Source organism: Panulirus ornatus, chromosome 10 (genome assembly GCF_036320965.1).
Source record: "Panulirus ornatus isolate Po-2019 chromosome 10, ASM3632096v1, whole genome shotgun sequence".
NCBI classification, from domain to species: domain Eukaryota; kingdom Metazoa; phylum Arthropoda; class Malacostraca; order Decapoda; family Palinuridae; genus Panulirus; species Panulirus ornatus.
In genome coordinates this window covers 13,792,742-13,811,247 of record NC_092233.1, presented here as the reverse complement: position 1 = coordinate 13,811,247, position 18,506 = coordinate 13,792,742, and the positions used below count along the sequence as shown (strand labels likewise).

At 40.4% G+C, this 18,506-nt stretch overlaps 1 protein-coding gene across 7 annotated transcripts in view; it reads right to left on the bottom strand.

Annotated features, from left to right (window-relative positions):
* ACC (acetyl-CoA carboxylase) overlaps nucleotides 1-18,506 on the bottom strand; it is a 333,790-nt gene that overhangs the window by 120,622 nt on the left and 194,662 nt on the right. For all 7 annotated transcript variants that reach the window (XM_071665546.1, XM_071665545.1, XM_071665542.1 and 4 more), the window contains 3 exons: nucleotides 4,782-4,932; nucleotides 1,463-1,699; nucleotides 842-1,045 (listed from right to left, as the gene is read on the bottom strand). In XM_071665546.1, coding sequence (XP_071521647.1) covers nucleotides 842-1,045; nucleotides 1,463-1,699; nucleotides 4,782-4,932 — 592 coding nt within the window. The remainder of the gene's footprint in view (nucleotides 1-841; nucleotides 1,046-1,462; nucleotides 1,700-4,781; nucleotides 4,933-18,506) is intronic.

Below are 18,506 nucleotides of genomic sequence, written 5' to 3'. Positions count from 1 at the left end.
TAGAAGCTTTCTATTCATTACCACATATTCAGACATCTTCCACAAGGCATTTCTATCAACCCTTATTCATTCATATACTTTCTCAGAAGTTTCATAAGACTCAGATGTATAGATTTACACTGTATTTTCTATAAATACTAATAATGGGAATACTGGGTCTTCAGTATATGATCTGGAGATCAACTTCTCTTTTAATATGACAAACTATCAAAAACTTTGAAATACTTTTCTCTAAACATTTTCTGGGAATACATCCTTCATTTATACCATGGGAGGCTATACTATTTTGGTCACTGCTCTCAAGAGCTGCAATGCTGGTTATCTTTTCCTTCTTCCATGGATATCATTTTGGCTCATGTTCCTGAAAGGTGGATGGTTGTGTGCCCTTGCCATTTACTAAGAATATGTAATACTAGGCAAAGTAGTAACCACATGATTACTGAAAGGCCAGTGGCAAAAGAAGAACTAGCCACTGTGATGTCTGTTTCTTGCCTTGAATTGCTTGGGTTAGGAATCCTTTCAATATCCTTTCAAGAGGCAGGTTTTTCCACTTCCTAAAATTTCTTGATTTTCCATTTTGCTACCTTATATTTTTTCTTCAGCCCTTTTCCTGATTTCCTTCAAGGTCTAACATCAATGAGAACTTTCATCTGTGACTGGAGTCTCTGACAAAAAATATTGCAACTGCACTTTTGCTTTACTCATGGTGTCCCTTTTCCTTTATGAAATGTATATCAAGAGACACAACATATCTACAAAATATTAAACAAAAGCTAAAGGTAAATAATAAAGAAACAATAAGTTATAAATCCAGATTAACTCTCTATACACTATAACTCACCAGTCCTGTTAGCTTATCTGTGACCTCACGATATAGGTGCATATCCAAGTAATACCCTGACTCATTAGAAAGGGTCAATCGAATGGGAATAGTCTTGCTTTGAGGAGTTTGGCGAATGGTCATCTTAATTTCTGCTTGTAGAACACGCAAACTCCAAAGTCGACGACCATACCGATTTACAATTGATCGTATTGAATCTTCGATCTAAAAAAAAAAAGCATTTTTTATATGTCCAAATCTTCATAATTCAAAAAGTTTTCAAAATCCATCATATCAAAGGATATCTATAACTATGCTTCAATTACTTATATGAAGGAAGGCACTAAAAGATAAGGCAGATAAAATCAAAATTCTTACATTTCTAGATTATACATAGGATTAATCATGAGCCTCATGTTAAAACTTTCCCAAAACATGATCCATGCTTACTTGTAAAAATAGCTACAATCTTCACTTTACATCATCTAATAATTATAATTACCTATCCACCTATCTACTCTCAAGATTACACAGGCATCTGCAAATCACTTCATCATAATTATTTAACAGGAAGAGAAAGTTAATAATGAAAATAATATTGATGAGGAGTTCTAAAGTTTAATAAAGAACAGAGTGGCTCACCTTTGATGGGTTCATGATGACTGTTGGAACAAAATTCAAAAAAACATGGTTACAATCTGTACGTTTGGCCAAAGAATGAGAGAATGCAACTTCCAGTTCATCCATTGCTTCTAATAGCAGTTTCTCTCCTTCTTTCTCCAAATACTCAAAAGAGGCTTCTTTGGTTATCAAATCAGAATGGCGGATAATTGATCGGATGAAAAAGCGGAAGTCAGTCACCTCCTGACCGTCAGCAACCTTTGGAAGAAAATATTCACTGTATCAAACAATATCAATTCTTTGCTTTTCTCTTTAAACTGTATTCCCACATAAGGTAAATCAAGTGAAAACTAGTATACAAATTTTTATTTCAAATTATGAGAGTTATGTGGTAAACAAACTGGTGATTAAACTCAATAAAATGTGTTTGTAACCCTGCACATGCCAAGTCATGATCACTGAGGATTTCTGGTGTTGAAAGATTTTGTTATATTCAATATGTGGTGTGAGGTGGTTTGATCGAGTAAGTAATAATAGGGTAAGAGAGATGTGTGGTAATAAAAAGAGTGTGGTTGAGAGAGCAGAAGAGGGTGTTTTGAAATGGTTTGGTCACATGGAGAGAATGAGCGAGGAAAGATTGACTAAGAGGATATATGTGTCACAGGTGGAGGGAATGAGAAGTGGGAGACCAAATTGGAGGTGGAAAGATGGAGTGAAAAAGATTTTTTTGAGTGATCGGGGCCTGAACATGCAGGAGGGTGAAAGGCGTGCAAAGAATTGAGTGAATTGGAACGATGTGGTATACTGGGGTCGACATGCTGTCAATGGATTGAACCAGGGCATGTGAAGCGTCTGGGGGAATCCATGAAAAGTTCTGTGGGGCCTGGATGTGGAAAGGGAGCTGTGGTTTCGGTGCATTATTACACAACAGCTAGAGACTGAGTGTGAACGAATGTGGCCTTTGTTGTCTTTCCTAGCGCTACCTTGCGCACATGAGGGGGGAGGGGGTTGTTATTTCATGTGTGGTGGGGTGGCAATGGGAATGAATAAAGGCAGACAGTATGAATAATGTACATGTGTATATATGTATATGTCTGTATGTGTATATATATATGTATGCGTTGAGATGTATAAGTATGTATATTTGCATGTGTGGACATGTATGTGGGTGGGTTGGGCCATTCTTTCGTCTGTTCCCTTGCACTACCTCGCTAACGCGGGAGACAGCAACAAAGCAAAATAAATATAAATATCATTACATCGGCAAAGGGGATAAGAGTGAGTGCTCAAATTACAGAGGTATAAGTTTGTTGAGTATTCCTGGTAAATTATATGGGAGGGTATTGATTGAGAGGGTGAAGGCATGTACACAGCATCAGATTGGGGAAGAGCAGTGTGGTTTCAGAAGTGGTAGAGGATGTGTGCATCAGGTGTTTGCTTTGAAGAATGTATGTGAGAAATACTTAGAAAAGCAAATGGATTGGTATGTAGCATTTATGGATCTGGGGAAGGCATATGATAGAGTTGATAGAGATGCTCTGTGGAGGGTATTAAGAATATATGGTGTGGGAGGCAAGTTGTTAGAAGCAGTGAAAAGTTTTTATTAAGGATGTAAGGCATGTGTACGTGTAGGAAGAGAGGAAAGTGATTGGTTCTCAGTGAATGTAGGTTTGCGGCAGGGGTGTGTGATGTCTCCATGGTTGTTTAATTTGTTTATGGATGGGGTTGTGAGGGAGGTGAATGCAAGAGTTTTGGAAAGAGGGGCAAGTATGAAGTCTGTTGGGGATGAGAGAGCTTGGGAAGTGAGTCAGTTGTTGTTCGCTGATGATACAGCGCTGGTGGCTGATTCATGTGAGAAACTGCAGAAGCTGGTGACTGAGTTTGGTAAAGTGTGTGAAAGAAGAAAGTTAAGAGTAAATGTGAATAAGAGCAAGGTTATTAGGTACAGTAGGGTTGAGGGTCAAGTCAATTGGGAGGTAAGTTTGAATGGAGAAAAACTGGAGGAAGTAAAGTGTTTTAGATATCTGGGAGTGGATCTGGCAGCAGATGGAACCATGGAAGCGGAAGTGGATCATAGGGTGGGGGAGGGGGCGAAAATTCTGGGAGCCTTGAAGAATGTGTGGAAGTCGAGAACATTATCTCGGAAAGCAAAAATGGGTATGTTTGAAGGAATAGTGATTCCAACAATGTTGTATGGTTGCGAGGCGTGGGCTATGGATAGAGTTGTGCGCAGGAGGATGGATGTGCTGGAAATGAGATGTCTGAGGACAATGTGTGGTGTGAGGTGGTTTGATCGAGTAAGTAACGTAAGGGTAAGAGAGATGTGTGGAAATAAAACGAGCGTGGTTGAGAGAGCAGAAGAGGGTGTTTTGAAATGGTTTGGGCACATGGAGAGAATGAGTGAGGAAAGATTGACCAAGAGGATATATGCGTCGGAGGTGGAGGGAACGAGAAGTGGGAGACCAAATTGGAGGTGGAAAGATGGAGTGAAAAAGATTTTGTGTGATCGGGGCCTGAAAATGCAGGAGGGTGAAAGGAGGGCAAGGAATAGAGTGAATCGGATCGATGTGGTATACCGGGGTTGACATGCTGTCAGTGGATTGAATCAGGGCATGTGAAGCGTCTGGGGTAAACCATGGAAAGCTGTGTAGGTATGTATATTTGCGTGTGTGGACGTGTGTATATACATGTGTATGGGGGTGGGTTGGGCCATTTCTTTCGTCTGTTTCCTTGCGCTACCTCGCAAATGCGGGAGACAGCGACAAAGCAAAAAAAGAAAAAAAAAAAATCATTACATCGTACAATATTAGCAAGTACAGACCAAGGAGGAACATATACCCAAAGAACCCTATCAAATATACAGTATTTAAGTGTAAAACAACAGCAAATATGATATAAAATATTCTGTTGTTCTTACTCCCTTCTTTGTAATGTCTTCCTCTCCTATGGACTAATTTCTCTCTCTCTCCTTACCTCTGTTCTTACTGTACTATTAAGGATGATTCTTTCTCTGTCATCCTCATTCAGTTCTTTAATACTCTCTTCATAAAACTTTATCCTTTGTCATTCAATCTCCCCTGAACTTGTCTAAAATGCTGCACTTTCATTCCACACACATACCATAGAATTAATTTTTTCTGTAACCAAATATATCACTTTCATCATCGTTCATTTCAAACATAACTTTCCAGAAAATATGCTGCTTTCTGCAATCAAAAGATGCTGACGCACAAGCGTCTGGAAATCCTTTTTTTACCATGCATTTACATACACTAAAAAGCTGTGGAGTGCAAAACTACTACACAAACACCTCGAACACATCTGAAACTACAGAGCATACCTTTGCCTTTGCTAGATAGAGATGCATTTTCCTGTTTGCAGTCGCAAGGGCTTCCAGGTCATACGTTCGTAAACGATTGATTTCTAATTGGAATGCAAGAGCAGGCTCTAGATGCCGGTAGATTCGATCTTCTTGGAATTCATCCCTTGATCTGATAAAAAAAAAAAAAAATATGAATCGACGTAAATGTAATCTCTGATTGAAAGGCAACAACACTCTAGATGATAAAAGATTGTCTTGGGCCCTTAATACAAAAAATGGACGAGGGTGGATGTTGTGGAAAAGAAATGATGGAGGACAATAAAAGATACCTTAAGTTGATGGTATATGGAATGGTGGTGAGAATGAGGTGTGGTTGTAAGTATAGTGACTGAGAGCTGACCAGAGCATGCTAAAATGGTATGAACTTATGGAAGGAATGAGCAAAGAAAATCTGACTAAGAAGATCTATGAATCAGAAGTGGAGGAAGAAAGGGACAAGGTGGAGGCCAAGGAAACAGATGAAGAGAGTGAAAGAGGCTTTGGGTTATTAGGACCTGACGACTCAGGAGGGTGAGAGGTGTGCTTGGGATAGAATGAACAGGGAGATGTCATGCTGTCACTGGGATGAACCAAGGTACAACCATGGCATAGTATGTGGAGACTGGCCTTTGACAGTGTGCTCTGGTTTTGGTATGAAGAACATGAAAAGTCAGAGAGTAGATGTGTGCAAGTGAGGCTGTTGCTCATCTGTTCCTGATGCTATCTTAAGGTGGGTGAAGCAACTATGTTTGAAAAAATTTACATCCTGACATGAACACCTGTTTTCATATTTTCATACAATCTGGTTAATTGTAAACAATGATCAACATGTACATGAATGAATGAGGATCTCCCAAGTGGTTTACTTATTTGCCTTTTCTTAGGTTAACTCAAGGGCTTTTAGGTAATATGCATTGTCTTACTCTCTTTGCTAGCTGGCACAAACTATCCCAGTAAACTGCAAAAAACATATCATTGAGAATTACATTTTCCCTCAAGATCTTACAGTCATTGTAACACTATTTCCACATAGAAAATCTCAATACTATTTTGAGAAAAACGAATTTTAAGATCTTATCTCTAAAACTATTTATATAAAGGACTACAAAAGTTCCTAAACTACAAAAAATGGAAATGATATCAAAGAATACAAGAGAACATACACAAACAAAGGAAACTACTAGAAAGCTTCTTTGCTTACAGTTAACACCCACATGACTAATTTAAGCAGGTTTATACCATACTAGTTCTGGCATATTTTCAATCCTTTCAGAATGATGACTTTCCCACACACAGCAGATTTTTAATAAAATTCTGAATAAAGTAAGTATTTAAACAATTAAACACACCACTTATATCTTAAACCTCAGTATGCTGCCAAGGCCTTTGATTATTTGTGTGCTGCTACCAATTAATCCAAAAGTGTAACTGGTGACCCCAGCACATGAACCACATTCTATGTTAAGTCCCTTTGCTAGGAGATTCAGTCTTCCACTAATATCATATTCAAAATTACTATTCATGGTCTCCTGACATGCTTACACAAGATTTTACACAAGATTAGTTGTTTTTCTCGTCTGAAACACATACAAAGTCTGATTACACTGCTTGGCAAAACAGAGGCCTTGTTGGTGACTTTATGCCTTGGATATCTCTGGGTAACTAAGCCTGGCTGATATGTTTGCGTACTAAAGTTGGGGTGACATATGGCATCTACACAAGCCGCGATTCAGTACATAAAGTATGAGATCCTCCAACAGTAGGTGGGAAAATTCAGAGCACAACTGTTGCAAGGTTCATCTGTAACAACCACTTCCAACTGTTGCAAGAATACCAGTGGTCCTTAAAGGGTTAAATGGTCAATGAATATAAACAAAAAGGTCAATATATATATATATATATATATATATATATATATATATATATATATATATATATATATATATATATATATATATATATATGCAAGAGTTTTGGAAAGAGGGGCAAGTATGAAGTCTGTTGGGGATGAGAGAGCTTGGGAAGTGAGTCAGTTGTTGTTCGCTGATGATACAGTGCTGGTGGCTGATTCATGTGAGAAACTGCAGAAGCTGGTGACTGAGTTTGGTAAAGTGTGTGAAAGAAGGAAGTTAAGAGTAAATGTGAATAAGAGCAAGGTTATTAGGTACAGTAGGGTTGAGGGTCAAGTCAATTGGGAGGTAAGTTTGAATGGAGAAAAACTGGAGGAAGTAAAGTGTTTTAGATATCTGGGAGTGGATCTGGCAGCGGATGGAACCATGGAAGCGGAAGTAGATCACAGGGTGGGGGAGGGGGCGAAAATCCTGGGAGCCTTGAAGAATGTGTGGAAGTCGAGAACATTATCTTGGAAAGCAAAAATGGGTATGTTTGAAGGAATAGTGGTTCCATCAATGTTGTATGGTTGCGAGGCGTGGGCTATGGATAGAGTTGTGCGCAGGAGGGTGGATGTGCTGGAAATGAGATGTCTGAGGACAATGTGTGGTGTGAGGTGGTTTGATCGAGTAAGTAACGTAAGGATAAGAGAGATGTGTGGAAATAAAAAAAGCGTGGTTGAGAGAGCAGAAGAGGGTGTTCTGAAATGGTTTGGGCACATGGAGAGAATGAATGAGGAGAGATTGATGAAGAGGATATATGTGTCGGAGGTGGAGGGAACGAGGAGAAGTGGGAGACCAAATTGGAGGTGGAAAGATGGAGTGAAAAAGATTTTGTGTGATCGGGGCCTGAACATGCAGGAGGGTGAAAGGAGGGCAAGGAATAGAGTGAATTGGATATATGTGGTATACCGGGGTTGACGTGCTGTCAGTGGATTGAATCAGGGCATGTGAAGCGTCTGGGGTAAACCATGGAAAGCTGTGTAGGTATGTATATTTGCGTGTGTGGACGTATGTATATACATGTGTATGGGGGTGGGTTGGGCCATTTCTTTCGTCTGTTTCCTTGGCGACGGAGCTGGAAGAACCCATCGCAGGATAGTGGCAAGGAAATTGCCCATCGCTGACCAACACTTCCACTGGACCTCTATCATCACCTCGTTAAGATCATCGTGTGTCAAGACATCATATAAAGCGCCTCTTCGCAAACGGAACTACCTTGGCCCACCAGTGATGCTACTACGTTTGTGAATCGGGAACCATTGCAACACAAACCTCGCCAGGTGGTAGAGTTTCCCGCAGTGTATCGAGACAGACTTCCCCAGAACTTTTTTTCTAATGGGGAAGTAAATGTTTATAGTTGTGTTACTGGAGTGATAGTTTTCATACATGGTGTTTTGACAAGAAAATAGTGAAACTGGAGAAAAATGTAGCTTAGACATTGAAGCTTATTGATACAGTGGTTAAATTGATGAGAACTGCTATTGACGTTTGTGTAAATAAATTATACATTTCCTTTTTCCATAGCCAGAGGTTGAACCATTATGTGACAGTCATTTTTTCATTCATTTCAAGCTAGAAGTTTCAGTTTTCTAAATTGTTTCTTACATTTTTCATATGTATATATATGTATGTGTGTGTGTGTGTATATGTGCGTATGTATGTGTATGTGTGTGTATGTGTATATGTATATATATATGTATATTATCCCTGGGGATAGGGGTGAAAGAATACTTCCCACGTATTCCTCGCGTGTCGTAGAAAGCGACTAGAGGGGACGGGAGCGGGGGGCCAGAAATCCTCCCCTCTTTGTATTAACTTTCTAAAATGGGAAACAGAAGAAGGAGTCACGCGGGGAGTGCTCATCCTCCTCGAAGGCTCAGAGTGGGGTGCCTAAATGTGTGTGGATGTAACCGAGATGTGAAAAAAGGAGAGATAGGTAGTATGTTTGAGGAAAGGAACCTGGATGTTTTGGCTCTGAGTGAAACGAAGCTCAAGGGTAAAGGGGAAGAGGGGTTTGGGAATGTCTGGGGAGTAAAGTCAGGGGTTAGTGAGAGGACAAGAGCAAGGGAAGGAGTAGCAATACTCCTGAAACAGGAGTTGTGGGAGTATGTGATAGAATGTAAGAAAGTAAATTCTCGATTAATATGGGTAAAACTGAAAGTTGATGGAGAGAGGTGGGTGATTATTGGTGCATATGCACCTGGGCATGAGAAGAAAGATCATGAGGCAAGTGTTTTGGGAGCAGCTGAATGAGTGTGTTAGTGGTTTTGATGCACGAGACCGGGTTATAGTGATGGGTGATTTGAATGCAAAGGTGAGTAATGTGGCAGTTGAGGGAATAATTGGTATACATGGGGTGTTCAGTGTTGTAAATGGAAATGGTGAAGAGCTTGTAGATTTATGTGCTGAAAAAGGACTGATGATTGGGAATACCTGGTTTAAAAAGCGAGATATACATAAGTATACTTATGTAAGTAGGAGAGATGGCCAGAGAGCGTTATTGGATTACGTGTTAATTGACAGGCGTGCGAAAGAGAGACTTTTGGATGTTAATGTGCTGAGAGGTGCAACTGGAGGGATGTCTGATCATTATCTTGTGGAGGCTAAGGTGAAGATTTGTATGGGTTTTCAGAAAAGAAGAGTGAATGTTGGGGTGAAGAGGGTGGTGAGAGTAAGTAAGCTTGGGAAGGAGACCTGTGTGAGGAAGTACCAGGAGAGACTGAGTACAGAATGGAAAAAGGTGAGAACAATGGAAGTAAGGGGAGTGGGGGAGGAATGGGATGTATTTAGGGAATCAGTGATGGACTGCGCAAAAGATGCTTGTGGCATGAGAAGAGTGGGAGGTGGGTTGATTAGATATATACATATACATATATATATATATATATATATATATATATATATATATATATATATATATATATATATATATATATGCGTGCATAGTGCCATTGTACAAAGGCAAAGGGGATAAGAGTGAGTGCTCAAATTACAGAGGTATAAGTTTGTTGAGTATTCCTGGTAAATTATATGGGAGGGTATTGATTGAGAGGGTGAAGGCATGTACAGAGCATCAGATTGGGGAAGAGCAGTGCGGTTTCAGAAGTGGTAGAGGATGTGTGGATCAGGTGTTTGCTTTGAAGAATGTATGTGAGAAATACTTAGAAAAGCAAATGGATTTGTATGTAGCATTTATGGATCTGGAGAAGGCATATGATAGAGTTGATAGAGATGCTCTGTGGAAGGTATTAAGAATATATGGTGTGGGAGGCAAGTTGTTAGAGGCAGTGAAAAGTTTTTATCGAGGATGTAAGGCATGTGTACGTGTAGGAAGAGAGGAAAGTGACTGGTTCTCAGTGAATGTAGGTTTGCGGCAGGGGTGTGTGATGTCTCCATGGTTGTTTAATTTGTTTATGGATGGGGTTGTTAGGGAGGTAAATGCAAGAGTCCTGGAAAGAGGGGCAAGTATGAAGTCTGTTGGGGATGAGAGAGCTTGGGAAGTGAGTCAGTTGTTGTTCGCTGATGATACAGCGCTGGTGGCTGATTCATGTGAGAAACTGCAGAAGCTGGTGACTGAGTTTGGTAAAGTGTGTGGAAGAAGAAAGTTAAGAGTAAATGTGAATAAGAGCAAGGTTATTAGGTACAGTAGGGTTGAGGGTCAAGTCAATTGGGAGGTGAGTTTGAATGGAGAAAAACTGGAGGAAGTGAAGTGTTTTAGATATCTGGGAGTGGATCTGTCAGCGGATGGAACCATGGAAGCGGAAGTGGATCATAGGGTGGGGGAGGGGGCGAAAATTTTGGGAGCCTTGAAAAATGTGTGGAAGTCGAGAACATTATCTCGGAAAGCAAAAATGGGTATGTTTGAAGGAATAGTGGTTCCAACAATGCTGTATGGTTGCGAGGCGTGGGCTATGGATAGAGTTGTGCGCAGGAGGATGGATGTGCTGGAAATGAGATGTTTGAGGACAATGTGTGGTGTGAGGTGGTTTGATCGAGTAAGTAACGTAAGGGTAAGAGAGATGTGTGGAAATAAAAAGAGCGTGGTTGAGAGAGCAGAAGAGGGTGTTTTGAAATGGTTTGGGCACATGGAGAGAATGAGTGAGGAAAGATTGACCAAGAGGATATACGTGTCGGAGGTGGAGGGAACGAGGAGAAGAGGGAGACCAAATTGGAGGTGGAAAGATGGAGTGAAAAAGATTTTGTGTGATCGGGGCCTGAACATGCAGGAGGGTGAAAGGAGGGCAAGGAATAGAGTGAATTGGAGCGATGTGGTATACAGGGGTTGACGTGCTGTCAGTGGATTGAATCAAGGCATGTGAAGCATCTGGGGTAAACCATGGAAAGCTGTGTAGGTATGTATATTTGCGTGTGTGGACGTGTGTATGTACATGTGTATGGGGGGGGGGGGGTTGGGCCATTTCTTTCATCTGTTTCCTTGCGCTACCTCGCAAATGCGGGAGACAGCGACAAAGTATAAAAAAAAAAAAAAAAAAAAAAAAAAAAAAATATATATATGTATGTGAGAAATACTTAGAAAAGCAAATGGATTTGTATGTAGCATTTATGGATCTGGAGAAGGCATATGATAGAGTTGATAGAGATGCTCTGTGGAAGGTATTAAGAATATATGGTGTGGGAGGCAAGTTGTTAGAAGCAGTGAAAAGTTTTTATCGAGGATGTAAGGCATGTGTACGTGTAGGAAGAGAGGAAAGTGATTGGTTCTCAGTGAATGTAGGTTTGCGGCAGGGGTGTGTGATGTCTCCATGGTTGTTTAATTTGTTTATGGATGGGGTTGTGAGGGAGGTGAATGCAAGAGTTTTGGAAAGAGGGGCAAGTATGAAGTCTGTTGGGGATGAGAGAGCTTGGGAAGTGAGTCAGTTGTTGTTCGCTGATGATACAGCGCTGGTGGCTGATTCATGTGAGAAACTGCAGAAGCTGGTGACTGAGTTTGGTAAAGTGTGTGAAAGAAGAAAGTTAAGAGTAAATGTGAATAAGAGCAAGGTTATTAGGTACAGTAGGGTTGAGGGTCAAGTCAATTGGGAGGTGAGTTTGAATGGAGAAAAACTGGAGGAAGTGAAGTGTTTTAGATATCTGGGAGTGGATCTGGCAGCGGATGGAACCATGGAAGCGGAAGTGGATCATAGGGTGGGGGAGGGGGCGAAAATTCTGGGAGCCTTGAAGAATGTGTGGAAGTCGAGAACAGTATCTCGGAAAGCAAAAATGGGTATGTTTGAAGGAATAGTGGTTCCAACAATGTTGTATGGTTGCGAGGCGTGGGCTATGGATAGAGTTGTGCGCAGGAGGGTGGATGTGCTGGAAATGAGATGTTTGAGGACAATGTGTGGTGTGAGGTGGTTTGATCGAGTAAATAACGTAAGGGTAAGAGAGATGTGTGGAAATAAAAAGAGCGTGGTTGAGAGAGCAGAAGAGGGTGTTTTGTAATGGTTCGGGCACATGGAGAGAATGAGTGAGGAAAGATTGACCAAGAGAATATATGTGTCGGAGGTGGAGGGAATGAGGAGAAAAGGGAGACCAAATTGGAGGTGGAAAGATGGAGTGAAAAAGATTTTGTGTGATCGGGGCCTGAACATGCAGGAGGGTGAAAGGAGGGCAAGGAATAGAGTGAATTGGAGCGATGTGGTATACCGGGGTTGACGTGCTGTCAGTGGATTGAATCAAGGCATGTGAAGCGTCTGGGGTAAACCATGGAAAGCTGTGTAGGTATGTATATTTCGCGTGTGTGGACGTATGTATATACATGTGTATGGGGGTGGGTTGGGCCATTTCTTTCGTCTGTTTCCTTGCGCTACCTCGCAAACACGGGAGACAGCGACAAAGCAAAAAAAAAAAAAAAATATATATATAGTCAATTGGGAGGTAAGTTTGAATGGAGAAAAACTGGAGGAAGTAAAGTGTTTTAGATATCTGGGAGTGGATCTGGCAGCGGATGGAACCATGGAGGCGGAAGTGAATCATAGGGTGGGGGAAGGGGCGAAAATTCTGGGGGCCTTGAAAAATGTGTGGAAGTCGAGAACATTATTTTGGAAAGCAAAAATGGGTATGTTTGAAGGAATAGTGGTTCCAACAATGTTGTATGGTTGCGAGGCGTGGGCTATGGATAGAGTTGTGCGCAGGAGGATGGATGTGCTGGAAATGAGATGTTTGAGGACAATGTGTGGTGTGAGGTGGTTTGATCAAGTAAGTAACGTAAGGGTAAGAGAGATGTGTGGAAATAAAAAGAGCGTGGTTGAGAGAGCAGAAGAGGGTGTTTTGAAATGGTTTGGGCACATGGAGAGAATGAGTGAGGAAAGATTGACCAAGAGGATATATGTGTCGGAGGTGGAGGGAACGAGGAGAAGTGGGAGACCAAATTGGAGGTGGAAAGATGGAGTGAAAAAGATTTTGTGTGATCGGGGCCTGAACATGCAGGAGGGTGAAAGGAGGGCAAGGAATAGAGTGAATTGGAGCGATGTGGTATACCGGGGTTGACGTGCTGTCAGTGGATTGAATCAAGGCATGTGAAGCGTCTGGGGTAAACCATGGAAAGCTGTGTAGGTATGTATATTTGCGTGTGTGGACGTATGTATATACATGTGTATGGGGGGGAGGGGTTGGGGCATTTCTTTCGTCTGTTTCCTTGCGCTACCTCGCAAACGCGGGAGACAGCGACAAAGTATAATATAATAAAAAATATATATATATATATATATTTTCTTCTTTCTTTCAAACTATTCGCCATTTCCTGCGTTAGCAAGGTAGCGTTAAGAACAGAGAACTGGGCCTTTGAGGGAATATCCTCACCTGGCCCCCTTCTCTGTTCCTTCTTTTGGAAAATTAAAAAAAAATAATGAGAGGGGAGGATTTCCAGCCCCCCGCTCCCTCCCCTTTTAGTCGCCTTCTACACTTCACTTCCCTTGTTCTCTACAGCAGTCTGTTTTAACTTGACACATCTATCAACATGCACAGAAGTTTCTCAACAACTTTCATATAATTTCCCATCATACATAAGGTTACAGAATCTCTACAATACACTTACCTTCATTTATCAAAGTACACTGGTAAAACTCTTTTCATTTATAAATTCCTTCACATCACTCAATTTTTCCAATTTACACTTTATAGAACTTCACTATGCCTAAAATACAATCTAAATCATCACCTTATGTCAAGCAATTATCAATATGGACTCATTTCTTTAGTAGAATTAAAAATGCAACGAATGTACTTAATCCTTAAACATCAGAAACAGTTAGCACAGTACTAGCTCTGTTACTTAAACTCATAATGTAATCATTGTTTTTTCATACATGATCACATTTTCTCGCATCAGCGAAGTAGTGCCAAGAAACAGATGAAGAAAGACACATCCACATATACAGAAAGGCACAGACACGTACATATACATATATAGACTGACATTATTTATTTTTCCCTCCTATTATACTTCTTTCTACGGGTAGGAGAGAAAAAAATACTTCCCATGTATTCCTTGCGTGTCATAAAAGGCGACTAAAGGGTGGGGGAGCAGGGGGCTAGAAACCCTTCCCTCCTTGTATTTGAATTTCTAAAAGGAGGTAAACATTGTATGCAATGATAATTAAGAAAATTACATCTTAAAAGTGTCTTTCAAATTCCTTCTCCCTTTCTTTTCAACATACATGTATTTTCATATAAACTGTGGTATGAAAATCATATTACCTTAGATAACAGAGTGATGAACATAAAGATGTGAAACTGCTAACTGCACAACAAATATAAAAACTACCAAGAGTGAAATACACACACATGCAAACATTCATATCTTTCATAGGGCTACAACTAGAATATGCTTCTCAGGTTTGGTCACTATACCTAAAGATGCACAATGAGCAAATAGATAAAGTCCAGAGAAGGTCAACATAGATGGTATCAAAATCAAGATAGCCAAGTTACAGGGAAAGGCTGGAGACTTTAAGTTTACCCAAATTGGAAGAGAGAAGAGTGAGGGATGACTGATAATGAAGAAAGTGAACAATTCGTTAAGAGATATAGAAAATGAGCAACCAGAAGACATAAGATGAAATCAAATAAGAAACTTGCTAAAAAGGATATCAAGAAATATTGTTATAGTATAGGTGTGGTGGATGAATGGAAAACATAGTGACTTAAGGACATATTCAACAGGATGTATGACAGCAGACAGTGTTTAAGAGATGGGGCCCCATGAGTGGAAAACTACCTCCCCTTACAGTACTAACAGGAAATTATAAATAAGTGATAATACACACTAATCAGGATAATGTAACAACAAAAGAGGAACTGAATGACTGTTGAGAACAATGTAAGAATAAGTGAGGAACTGAATAACACATTCAAAAGTTCAAAACTATTACCCTAACTCTAGTAAGATTGAATGGGGAGGAGGTTTGGTAAAACAATGATATGTATAGAAGATATAAACAAAATATTAAAGGGTCTTGATCCTCACAAGACTCTTGGTCCTGATGAAATTTCACTTTGTGCACTAATAATGTATGGATACATTATATTTAACAGTTTATATACCATTCAAGATGTAACTGAAATTAGGCAGAGTGCCAAAGAAACAGGAAACCAGGAACATGCACAGACCTACAGGTCAGTCTCACTAACAAATATGGTCTGTAAGATGATTAGAAAGGAAATAGATAACTTTCTATGGAGGAGTATTACCTAAGTGAGAGACGGCATGATTCTAAGGAAAGGACGTCATGTGTAACAAAGCCCTTAGACAAAAGGGAAAGCTGGGCAGAAGGTATTTGACACTGTACCACATGGGTAGCTGAGTAAGAAGCTAGATCACTGGGTAGGAATGAGAGGGAATTCTTTCAATAGACAGTAGATTATCTCAGTGAAAAGGAACAAATGGTGTATGTTACAGGAACATTCTCTAATGGGTCAAGGTGACCAGCAGAATGCAAAGGGGTTCTCTTCTGGGACCATTACTCGTCCTGATCTATGTAACTGACTTGCCTGAAGGTATGGACAACTACCTGAGCATGTTTGCAGATGATGCAAAAGTCATGAGGGGAGTGAAAGTGAGGAGGATCACACTAATTTACGAAGGGGACCTAAACAGTCTCAAAATAGGTTTGATACATGGATGATGAAATTCAACCCAAGCAAACCTAGGGTAATGAGGATGGGATTAAGTGAAAGGCCTCAATATGAATATTATCTTACAGGAAATAAGCTTCAGGATTCTGTGTGTAAGGAGGACTTGGCAGGTGACTTCATCCCTAACCTGTCACTAGACACCCACATTAAAAGAATATTCAAGGAGAAAATTGTCTGTTAGCAAATATCAGAGGGGCTTTCAAATATATGGATAAGGAAATATTTAGCATGTTTTTCATATCCTACATAAGGCTACAATTGAAATATGCTTCCCAGATCTGGTCAGCATACCTAAAGAAGCACAAAAGAGCTAAAAGAGAAGCTCCAGAGGAGGGCAACAAAGATGGTGCTAGAGTTAAGAGAGCCAAGTTACACAGAAAGGCTAGAGGATTCATATTTGCCCAGCTTGGAAGAAATAGGAGTGAGGGGTGACCTGATCACAGCTGTAATGTTTGTAAGACATAAAGATGATGTGGACAGGATGCAGTTCGAGAAATTTAAGGGTAGAACAACCAGAGGAGATAACATACCATCAAGCAAGCAACTTGTTAAAAAAGATGTGAAGAAATATTTCTCCAGTATAAGAAAGGTGGATGACTGAAATAAGATGACTGAAGACATGGTTAATGTAGCATACAATGATTTATAAAGTTGTACAAGAGTACAAAGTGTTCAAGAGATGGAGAGCCAGGAGTGTATAATCACCTCCCCATACAGTACAAACTGGTGATTACATACAGGTCATTGTGCACACAACTTGATCACAACCTTTGAATTTCTAAGCCACACTGATGATGTAGACAATAAACAATTCTCTGAAAGATGTACCAATAGGGCAACCAGAGGATATAGCATGAAATTAAGCAAGAAACACATTCAAAAAGATACAGTATAAAAGAGGTGAATGAATGGTACTAAATGAATGAAGACACCGTTAATGAAGATACCATACATAAATTCAAGAAGCTGTATGATAGTACAATATGTTTAAGAAATAGAGCCTCATGAGTGTAAAACTTGCTCCATGCACAGTTCATATAAGTAATTACAAAAACACACACACACATGGGGATTTCAATTATAAAACGACAGACTGGGGGAAGTTGGATTCTCATGGCGAGAGGAAATTATGGAGATACAAATTTTCAAAGTATAAACAGGAAAACTTCCTATACCATCATGTCAGAGAACACACCACGATCAGAGGGAGTGATACATCATCATCAATAAATCTTCTATCAATCTATCTATACCTTTGACACACATTCCCTCAGGGAACTTTCATCAAGGTAGTCAGGGCCATTCCACACATTCTTCCACCATTTCTCTCCCTCCAGTGCTCTTTTATTCTATTTCACCAAGTCACATTTGATGTTTCTCTCACACCAACCACTTTAAGTGTACTATCATACACTCTCCTTGTAACCTTCCCATCTTGCAATCTTTCCAAAAACCTAAACCACCTCAAAGTCTTACATTTCATCCACTCTGACACTCAACAACCTCCTTTTGCATTCCCTTACTACCACATCTCTCATACACACCCTCATTTTTTCCTCATTCCATCCTTTCATACCACATGCTTATCTTAAATAGCTAATTTCCACAGCCTGGATTCTTGACCTTGTGGCTCATTCCATGTACATGTTTCAGCTGCAGAGGTCAGGGCCAGGAGGACTACCTTGTCTATCTGGTGGCAAATTTGAGTGAGAAATTGCAGAAGCTGGTGACTAAGTTTGGAAAGAAGGATGTTGAGATCAATGTGAATTCAGTAGGATTATTAGGTTTAGCAGGGAAGAGGAAGAGGTCAGTTGGGATGTGAGACTGAACTGAGAAAATTTGGAAGATAAGTAGTATGGGGCAGGGTGGCACAGGGAATAGATGAAGGCAAGCATGAATATGTCCATGTGTATATATGTCTGTGTATGTGTATGCATATGTATGTATATGTGTATATGTTGATATGTGTGTGTGTATATAAGGTGTGGGAGGCAAGTTGTTAGAAGCAGCGAAAAGTTTTTATCGAGGATGTAAGGCATGTGTACGTGTAGGAAGAGAGGAAAGTGATTGGTTCTCAGTGAATGTAGGTTTGCGGCAGGGGTGTGTGATGTCTCCATGGTTGTTCAATTTGTTTATGGATGGGGTTGTGAGGGAGGTAAATGCAAGAGTTTTGGAAAGAGGGGCAAGTATGAAGTCTGTTGGGGATGAGAGAGCTTGGGAAGTGAGTCAGTTGTTGTTCGCTGATGATACAGCGCTGGTGGCTGATTCATGTGAGAAACTGTAGAAGCTGGTGACTGAGTTTGGTAAAGTGTGTGAAAGAAGAAAGTTAAGAGTAAATGTGAATAAGAGCAAGGTTATCAGGTATAGTAGGGTTGAGGGTCAAGTCAATTGGGAGGTGAGTTTGAATGGAGAAAAACTGGAGGAAGTGAAGTGTTTTAGATATCTGGGAGTGGATCTGGCAGCGGATGGAACCATGGAAGCGGAAGTGGATCATAGGGTGGGGGAGGGGGCGAAAATTCTGGGAGCCTTGAAGAATGTGTGGAAGTCGAGAACATTATCTCGGAAAGCAAAAATGGGTATGTTTGAAGGAATAGTGGTTCCAACAATGTTGTATGGTTGCGAGGCGTGGGCTATGGATAGAGTTGTGCGCAGGAGGATGGATGTGCTGGAAATGAGA